This window comes from Coenobita brevimanus, chromosome 44 (genome assembly GCF_032717465.1).
Source record: "Coenobita brevimanus isolate Jiangsu-jjx chromosome 44, ASM3271746v2, whole genome shotgun sequence".
In the NCBI taxonomy this organism is placed as follows: Eukaryota; Metazoa; Arthropoda; class Malacostraca; order Decapoda; family Coenobitidae; genus Coenobita; species Coenobita brevimanus.
The window spans coordinates 34,295,081-34,305,952 of record NC_136997.1 but is presented as its reverse complement, the minus strand read 5'-3'; the positions used below and the strand labels follow the sequence as shown (position 1 = coordinate 34,305,952).

Here is a 10,872-nt window from a genome sequence, read left to right as displayed (position 1 = left end):
TAGTTCAGTGGTAGAATGAGACAATAGTAGGTTACTGTTCGACATGTTTTCCATAGCACTTCTTCGTGACTAGCATCATTCTCTAGTCTTTATCTATTGCCATAACTCTGCGTACACGATGGAGAGATGGTAATTTCAGATCAGTTTAAAATAAAAGGAGCATATTACTATTTTGCTTTTATTCTAACTACCTCAAATTGTCATCTCTCTATCTTCAATGTAACAATAGATGAACACTAGAATACTCATATGGTGATAATCACAAAGAATTGCCATGGAAAGGACATACAGTCTTTTTCCTTCACTGATTCGCTTGAAATAAGTTGCAAAAGGATGAAAATCTGAGCCAGGCTAAGGTTAAAAGAGTATAGTAGTTGTTGTCCCAGGCTCATCAGAACCTGAACCCAGTGGACTGCAGCCTGGTTACCCTTCTGCAGTTCCCCAACCTCTGTTGGGTGATAGAGAGGGAACTGAGGGACGTTTCTATAACTGGACAGCGAGGCCACTCAGTCATATCGGTGCCACCACATGAAGGCGTCCCTCTGCAACGCCTTTAGGGTTATATGGGTAAATTGCATGGACCTTTTTCTCACTGATGTTCCAGACTTCGTAACTCTTCTTCATAAGCGATTAATTTCCCTATTACATCTTACCATCCTCTTGTTACCGATGCAAACCATGTCGAAATTAAAAATCTGTAAGTTAACTGCATGGTAAAATTAGGGAGAACTGTACAATGTACTGTAAACGCTTAGGAAAAAAGTCTTAAAAGTTTCTTACGCTAGTGAGAATTAGGACTAATATCAATGCCGTAATAAAGATATCAGACCCATGATACACTCGAGGGCAAACTTTTGCCAGCGAGACTACCCGTGTACAGCTATTAAGTCTTGTAAATAAAACACTAAGGAAGAGGTGTTACGAAGCCTCCAATAGAACAAAACATATGTTTATCCATTCTCAAATCAAGGGCGAACTTTCTCAAACGAGACTTCTCCTGAACAGCCGATAAATCTTAGAAATAAATTGCCACGGAAGAGGTGCTACGAATCACTTACGGAAGAGCTTTTTCCCAGGAGACTTCCGGTGTGCAGTTGATAGATCTTGGAAAGGATGCCGGTCTCCATAAGGCGGATGAGGTTGTCTGAGATGAGGCGGGTGTAGGGGGTGTTGCGACGCAGTAACCAGATCGTAAAGTGCTTGTATATCTGTGGACGTAGGTACACTATACCACCAGCTGTGTGTCTGTGTACATTTTTTTTTTTTTAATGCGAGGAAGAAGGAACCAAAGGCCATGAGCCCGCAGTAACAGTTCCCGCCAAGAGAAAAACAAAATACAATATAGAGCCAAATTCAAGATCCGATCATTTTGAGATGCCTGGACACACTGCGTTTGAAAGACTGGAGATCATAGGCAGCAGGAAACACAGACAGAGGGAGACAGTTCCAGAGCTGACCTGTTGCATAAATGAAAGACTGGGAGTAACGGTTAACTCTTGCATTAGAGAGTTGGACAGAAAAAGGATGAGAGTTTGCTGCCAGACGGGTGCTACGCGCCCGTCGTAGAGGTGGAGGAATGCAAGCAGACAGTTCAGAGGAGCAGTGACCATTAAAGTAGCAATAGAAAAGAGATAAAGATGCAACAGTGCGGCGAAGAGACAGAGGTTGAAGGGAGTCAGTAAGAGGAGGAGAGTTAATGAGACGAAAAGCCTTTGACTCCACCCTATTGAGAAGAGCTGTATGTGGGGAGCCACCCCACACATGAGAGTTGTACTCCACACAGGGGCGGATAAAACCCCTGTATAGAGTCAACAATTGCGCAGGGGTAAAGAAAGAGCGGAGTCGGCTTAGCACACCCAATCTCTTGGAAGCAGATTTTACAAGAGATGTAATATGATCTTTCCAAGATAAGTCCCGAGTAAATGAAACCCCAAGCATGTTCAAGGATGATGCAGGATTAAGCTGAATATTATTAAACATTAGTGGGTATACCTGTGGAAGATTTTGGGTTGATAGGTGTAAGATCTGAGTCTTAGATGCATTAAAGACAACCATATTATTTTTACCCCAGTCAGAGATACGAGCCAAGTCAGACATTAGGTGTGCCATAGCCTCATCCCTTGTTTGTGGAAGTAACTGTTGAGATGGGCGTTGCGGGAACCGAATGGAAAGGTGAAGGGTGGAGTCATCAGCGTATGAGTGGATATGGTTAGATGTACAGCTTAGAAGATCATTGATGAATAAAAGGAAGAGAGTTGGTGATAGGACAGAGCCCTGAGGAACACCACTGTTGATAGATCTAGGAGAAGAACGATGGCCGTCTACAACAGCGGCTATAGAACGACCAGAAAGGAAGCTAGCGATGAAGACGTGTTGCAACGTATTATCCAGATCATAAAGTTGCTGTAAATCTGTGGAAGCAAGTACACTATAGCACCAGCTGTGTGTTAGATTACTTATCTTTTGCTTCTGTTTGTTTGTCTATCTCTTTAATTATCCTTCTGTGTATCTGTGTATTCATCTATCTATCTATCTATTTTTATCTGTCTATGCCTGTATAATTCTGTCTGTCCGTCTGTATCCATGTCAACCTGTTTATCTGTCTATCCATCTAAATGCTTTTCTAATTGTGTGTGTGTGTGTGTGTGTGTGTGTGTGTGTGTGTGTGCGTGCGTGTGTGTGTGTGTGTGTGTGTGTGTGTGTGTGTGTGTGTGTGTGTGTGTGTGTGTGTGTGTGTGTGTGTGTGTAAAATCTGTCCATCTATCCATCCCTGTCAGTATGGCTGGATGAATCACTCTTGTGTGATAATCAAAGACGGTGAATAGAACCCACACTTGTAGACGAAGAATATAATTACCAAACAGTTTCGGTGGACACTGCCACCATCTTCAGTGGTCAAGATAGTGAGAGGGAGTGACATACTGACTATACAAGGGTTCCTTTTTATGCGTGTGTGTGTGGAAGGGTGGGGTAAAGGTGAAGTGGGGTGGGGTCATAGAGGTAGGAATAGGGTAGAGTCGGCGTGAGAAGGCTCCGGTGAAGCCAGAGAACTGTCAAACGGCCATATTGGTCAAGTCAAGAGGTCACGGCAACACCTACCTGACTTGAAGAAGATTGCTGTGCACTCCTACCTCTATGGCTGTGCCCATAGAGGTAAGAGTCCTAATCCTACCTCCGTGGGTGTGGCCATGAGATTATTAAGCCTTTAATACCTCCAGCTGTGTGTCCACCTGGTATTCCTCAGGGAGAATGCCAGAAACAATGTAGACTTCATTCTACCTCTGGTTTTAGTTGTAGTTCAGCTGTGGGTGTGAGAACTTCTGTCCTAAGTTGTAACTCACCATCAAATAACCTAAGTCTCCAAAAATGCCCACCACCTGTGCCGCATTTGGGTGTAATGAAAGAGGAGATAAGAAATCTGACCCATCCATTACATTTCACCGGTGAGTATCTTTAGAGTGAATTAGAGTTTGTAGGTTAGTATGCAAAAATAGATAAATAAATAAATAAAGATAAAACATATTTTTTTCTGTTTGCAACTAAGGAAACACTCCCGCCTGGTCAGCAGAACCAAGTCAGACAGCTGTCAAAGAGGTCGCCGCCATGTTGGTCGAGTCAGGTCTGTCGGCCTCACTCTGGCCTACCCTTGGTTAATCCCATATGCCGCCTATACCTACTCCTACCTCTATGGGTGGGGTAGATTGTAAGCGGGGATTAACCCAAGGGGGATTTTGGGGGGGACATTACCGGACAGGTCAAGTGTAATTCCTATCTGACCTTACCTGTGTCGTAGCAAGAAGGGACATTTCCACTAGGGACCTCATTATAGGATCTAGCTTGTACATACCTTCACTAAGGTTGAAATTCTCGTATTTCTGGATACACATGGCTTCAATAATCTTTCGTTTCCGAAAGTCATGACTTCTATACAATAGATGGCTACCTTGCCAGTCAATTCTGTGGTTGGCTTCACAAACATGGTTAAATATTCCATTATTTAAATTACATGTTCTTATGGCATACTTGTGTTCCTTAATCCGTGTTTCCAAACTACGACCTGTTTCTCCTATGTAAACTAGTTCACAATCTTTGCAAGGAATTTTATATATGCCTGCTTCTGAATATGTTGTACATTTGTTCTTTACTAACATTGCTCTGATGGTGGAGGTATACCTAAATGCTATATTTACATCACTACTGTAACCTATTAACTTTAACATATTCAAGTCTGCAACATAAGACAAAGTGAGGAAACGTTTCTTTTCTGTGGTGGGGTCTTTAGGTACGTAGTAAGATCGCCTAGCTTGAAGATATGCTTGTTTAATGAACCATTTGGGATACCTTAAGTCTTGGAAGATTTCCCAAATGAGATTATTTTCTTCTTGTATATGTTCTGGACTGCATATTCCATGGGCTCTAAGGAACATTGATGAGATAACAGACAATTTTGTGGCAGACTGATGATACGAAAAATAATGAATGAACAAGTTACAACTGGTTGGTTTCCTATACACCTTAAAGCTAAGTGAATGATTTTGCTTCATCACCAGCACATCAAGAAAGGGAAGAACACCCCCGTTCTCCCACTCAACTTTAAATTTAATGGAGGGAGCAAGATTATTTAGGTGTGTGAAAAACTCGTCAAAATTATCAAGTGCTGAAGGCCAAAATGAAAATATGTCATCAACATAACGAAACCAAATGAGTTGAGGGGGAGAAACTCGTGGCAGTAGTTCCGTTTCATAATACTCCATATATAAATTGCTTAAAATGGGTGACAATGGAGAACCCATACCCATACCAAAACGTTGCATGTATGTCAGTATGTCACTCCCTGTCACTATCTTGACCACTGAAGATGGAGGCAGTGTCCACCGAAACTGTTTGGTAATTATATTCTTCGTCTACAAGTGTGGGTTTTATTCACCGTCCTGTCAGTATGTTTGGCTGTCTGTTTACACCACCCACCTTCTCTCTCATAATATAAGTGTCCCGAGTCAAATTCTTGCGATGCTGCGTGTAAATCAGATAATCAATAGGGACAATCAAAGTATGCGTCCTCTTCATCACCAGCTCCAGCGGGCCCCCATACGGATCGTGGCGGGTCATGTTGGTGTCGATGTATAGCCTCCTCCCCAGTTCGGCTAGAATGGGGTTCTCTGAGCTCCTTAAGGCGTCTGGTACTGTGCTTCCATAGTCGTACATCACTGGCCTAGAGAAAGAGAGAGAGAGAGAGAGAGAGAGAGAGAGAGAGAGAGAGAGAGAAAATCATCATGAATCATCAATGTCATTGCCATCATCAGCATCACCATTACCACTCTAGACTGTCTTCCTCACTCCGTAATACGAACAAAAAAAAGGAACCGACTCTTTGCATCCTAACTTGGCGTAAGATTGTCATCTCGTCATCTTGAATACTGAGTTGTAGCAATATTTTAACCTTCGAAACTGATACTAGTCACGAAGAAGTGCAATGTAGAGCCGTGGCATTTTCTTTGTCTGCCACTGAGCTACGTGAAACATGTTCCAAAAGGATAAAAATCTGGGACAGGTTAAGGTGACATAAATATAGGTAACAGGTGTCCACAGAAAGGTATGGAACATGATGGAGTCGAGTAGCCCTTGAGATAAAATAAAACTGGAGGATATTAAACACAAATTTTATTCAGATTCACTATGTTCCATGTGGTTTCACCTTTTGCCTTGATATTTTTATTTTTTGAAGCCGTTTGCTTTCCATTAAAATGACATAAACAGCCAGTCATGTGGCAAAGGTTTATTTCTCTCGTTTCCCTGAACTTCAATGCTCTGGATTCTCTATGCTCTGGTTTCTGGTAGTCTCTCATTCTCAGACTAATATGTTGTGTACATATCCATTAATTCTACCGACTGTAAAAAATTCGACTATCTCACTTTACGATGGAAACACATTGTCAATTTTTTCCTTCGTTGAAATCTCCAGTCTAGTTAATTTCACTGTTCACCACCACCTTTGGCTCTCGTACAAATCAGCTGGTCACCGTGGTGAACAAACCGGTATCTCTTCTGTCCCTAATGACAGAGCAGCATGTACTCATTCAGCATCCTACCTGTATCCCTGACCGCCTTTCCTTACAACTAATCCTTCCTCTTACTCTGTCAAACTTTCCTCTCCGTTGGGCTCCTCTGACTACAACCTATCACCTTAATCTGTCCTATCGTTCCAGTAAGGCCTGTGGACCTCCCAAGAAGAGGCAGCATTGGCACTTTGGAACTGTTGATTGGGAGCCTCTCAGGCGGTACTTCTATGATTTTCCCTGGAATGATTATTACTTCCATGGCCGGGAGCCATCTGAGTTTTCCTTGCACATTATGGAAGTTGTTCTCCCGGGCATGGAAGCAGACATTCCTTTTTTTTATCTTTTGACTACTGAAAAAAAAAAAAGTTTAATCACGCTTGTTCTAATGCTGTCCACAACAAGGAGAAGGCCGTACAACTTGTACCGGAGCTAACGCACCCTGAATCTCGCCTGTATTATATATCCGTCTGGAATTGTGCTAAGTCTGTTCTCCACTCTGGTAAGAAGAATTTCAATCTTACAAAATGCTCTGAACTCTCTGAATCAGATTCTTCTCACTCCTTCAGCCACCTCACCAAATACCTTTCTAACAACTGTAATTCATCTTTCTTCCGTCCTCTTTTGTTCTCTGGTGACTCTGTAGCTGTTTCTTCTAATGAAGAGCAGAATTCTGTGCTCAAACACTCTCATCCAGTTCCACGCTAGATGATTCTGGTACTGCTTCTCCATCTCTTCAAATTCTGACTTCCTCATGACTGGTATTGAAATTTCTCCAGTTGATATACTTTCTGTCCTCACTTGACACAGTACTAACAAGGAGCATAAGCGTGATGGGGTCCCTCCTGTTGTCCTCAAGAACTGTGCATCTCTGCTTACACCCTTCCTAACTAATTTCTTTTCCCTTTCTCTGTCAACTCGCACCTTTCCTTCTTGCTGGAAGTCTCCTCTCATTCAGATTGACCTTAAAATGGGTGACCATTCCCAATCCTCTAACTATCGCCCAACTGCTTTAACATCCCTTATTGAAGCTTAAAGCACCTTGCCTATCACAACCTTCTTTCTGATCAACAGTATGGGTTTTGTCAAGGACGTTCTGCTGGCGATCTTCTCACCTTCCATTCAGACTCCTCATCATCTCCTTTCGGGACTTTGGCGAAAGCTTTGCCATTGCACTTGACATCTCAAAAGATTTCGATCGAGTTTGGCATACATCTTTAGTTTCCGAACCGCCCTCTTACGATTGCCATCCTTCTGTGTGTGCCTTCATCTCTAGCTTCCTCTCTGGTCGTTCTGTAGCTGTTGTTGTAGACGGCTACCGATCTTCTCTTGTAGCTTTCAATGGTGGTGCTCCTCAGGACTCAGTCTTATCACCAACTCTCCTCCTATTCATCAATGACTTTCTAAGCTGCACATCTATCTCTATTCACTCATACACAGATGACTCCACTCTTCACCTTTCTATCTGCATCCCGCAGCGTCCATCTTAGCAGTTACTTCTACAAACACGGGACAAGGCTATGGCACACCTAATGTCTGACTTGACTTACATCTCTGACTGGGGTAAAAGTAATCTCGTTTTTAATGAATCAAAAACCCAGTTCTTGCAACTTCCAACCCGTCAAAATCATCCGCGGGAGTATGTCTTACTTTTTAATTATATTAATCTAAATCTCTCATCATCTTTGAACATACATGGGGCTTCATTCTCGGGATTTAGCGTCGAAAGATTATATTACCTCTCATGTAGAATCTACTTCTAAGAGAATAGGTATGTTAAGCCGGCTTCATGCCTCCTTTACCCTTGTACAGTTGTTACTTTTATACAGGGGTTTTATTCGTCTCTTTCTCAAGAACAGCTCTTATGTATGGGGAGGCTTTCCACATACAGCTCTTCTCAACAAATGAAGTCAAAGGAATTTCGTCTCATTAACTCGTTTCATCTTATTGGCTCCCTTCAACCTCTGTCTTTCTACTGCACTGTTGCGTATTTTTACCTTTCTATTGCTACCTTAATAGTCACTGAGCTTCATAACTGTCTTTTGCACCCCCCTCCACCTTCATTTGGGTGGACACGTAGCACCCGTTTAGTAGCAAACTCTCATCCCTTTTCACTCCAGTTCTTTAGTGCCAAAGCTAGCCTTTACTCCCAGTCCTTCTTGTATGTAAAGGTCAACTCGGGAACTGTCTTAATCTGTCTGTATTTCATACTGCCTATGACCTCCAGTCTTCTAAACGCAATGTTCTCTATTGTTCCGCTTGCTCGCTCAGTGTTTATCATCATCATCACCATCACCACCATCACCTTCGCCATCATCACCATCATCACCATCACCACCACCATCATCAGCACCCTCATCACCACCATCACCACTACAATCATCATCATCACCGCCATCACCACCACCATCACCATCATCACCATCACCACCACCATCATTAGCACCCTCATCACCACCATCACCACCACAATCATCACTATCATCACCACCATCACCACCACCAACATCACCATCATCACCACCATTATCATCACCATCATCGCCACCATCACCACCACCATCATTACCATCACCACAACAATCACCACTACCAACAACACCATCACCAATGCCACCATCATCACCATCACCACCACCATCACCACAATCATCATCACCATCACCACCTCCATCATCACATCATCATCACCATCACCATCACAATTATCACCATCATAACCACCATTATCACCACCATCACCACCACCACCATCATCACCACCATCACCATCACCACCATCATCACCATCATCACCACCATCACCACCACCTTCATCACCATCATCACCACCATCAACACCATCATCACCACCATCATCACCACCATCACCACAATCACCACCACCATCATCACAATCATTACCACCATCATGACCATCATTACCACCATCACCACCACCATCATCACCATCGTGACCACCATCACTACCACCATCACCACCATCACCACCATCATCATCACAATCATTACCACCATCATCACCATCATCATCACCATCATCACCACCACCATCATCAACATCACCACCGTCGCCACCACCATCATCGCCATCATCACCACCACCATCATCACCACTAACACCACCACCATCATCACCACCGTCACCATCACCACAATCACCATCATCACCACCATCACCATCATCACCACCATCACCATCATCACCACCATCACCATCATCACCACCATCACCATCATCACCACCACCAGCATCACTATCATCACTATCATCACCACCATCGCCACTACCATCATCACCACCATCATCACTACCATCACCACCACCATCAACACCGTCACCACCATCACCACCACCATCATCACCACCACCATCATCATCATCATCATCACCACGACCATCATCACCACGACCATCATCACCATCATCACCAGCACCACCACCACCACCATCATCACCATCATCACCACCACCACCACCATCATCACCACCACCACCATCATCACCACCATCATCACCACCACCATCACCATCATCACCACCATCGCCACTACCATCATCACCATCATCACCACCATCATCACTACCATCACCACCACCATCAACACCATCACCACCATCACCACGACCATCATCACCACCACCATCATCACCATATCACCACGACCATCATCACCATCATCACCAGCACCACCACAACCATCACCATCATCACCACCACCACCACCATCATCACCACCACCACCACCACCATCATCACCACCACCACCACCATCATCATCACCACCACCACCATCATCACCACCATCATCGCCACCACCATCGCCATCATCACCATCATCACCACCATCATCACCACCATCATCATACTACTTTTTCACTTTCATTCCATACCTGAGGGACCTCGTAACTCCCAATCCCTACCGATTTATTCTGCCTTTTACCCATTAATATCATCTTGTATGTTATTGCTGTAAACTATGTCGACACTGAAGCTTTATAAATAATCATATAAGTCAGTGTTAAGATATAATACGCAAAATACAGGGTAGTTCATATGTAGCGCTCCTCTTACACCTCGCCGGGCCATTTCTCGTGTGCTGTGGGGGCGGCTCAGTCATCGCTATATCCATCCTCCATTATTTATTTCTAACCCCCACTGTCACGCCCACGCCAGCAGACTGAGCCATCCCCGCAACACAATAATCAGATGAGTTACTTGTGCAGCGCTATTTCCGGACTACCCTCCATAAACTGTGCGTGTTCAATTCTGCCAAATATTTTCGTTATTTTCCACTTTATTTCACGTAGCTCAGTGGTGGAAGTTTACGGAACTCTGCCAATGCATCCTTTCCATAGCACTTCTTCGTGATTAGCGTTGTATGAAGCTTAGACATATGCGAGTATATAGAGCTTGTAAAATGTCTTACGTAAGGGAGACAGACTGACAGACAGACAGAAGCTTACAAATCAACTCACGTAAGATGGGATTCCGCCACATCTTTCACGGTCTCAAGTCTGGTAGGGTAGACGGGCACTGTCAGAATGACTACGAGGTTGCTTGTATATCCGGCCGCTAAGATGTCTACCGCAATCCACCACACCACCAACCACACCCTCGCCCACCACACTGTTATCTCCTTATCCGGCATGGACTGTCCTATCAACCCAGACCCTATCTGCAAGAAGAGGGAGAAGAAAATAGCGATGGTGATGATGATGATGATTATGATGATAAAAAAAAATAATAAAAAAAAAAAATAATAATAATAATGTTTGATTATAATTTGTCCTCTTGATTTTGAGATATTTCGG

General features: G+C 43.6%; 1 protein-coding gene across 1 annotated transcript in view; it reads right to left on the bottom strand.

The window, feature by feature from the left end:
• The window catches only part of LOC145398048 (uncharacterized), an 11,450-nt gene extending 886 nt beyond the window's left edge, over nt 1-10,564 (bottom strand). The window contains exons 1-2 of the mRNA XM_080271010.1: nt 10,537-10,564; nt 4,969-5,212 (exon numbers count right to left, since the gene is read on the bottom strand). Of these exons, the coding sequence (XP_080127136.1) occupies nt 4,969-5,205 (237 nt within the window). The 5' untranslated portion in view covers nt 5,206-5,212; nt 10,537-10,564. The remainder of the gene's footprint in view (nt 1-4,968; nt 5,213-10,536) is intronic.
• Between the last annotated feature and the right edge of the window lie 308 nt (nt 10,565-10,872).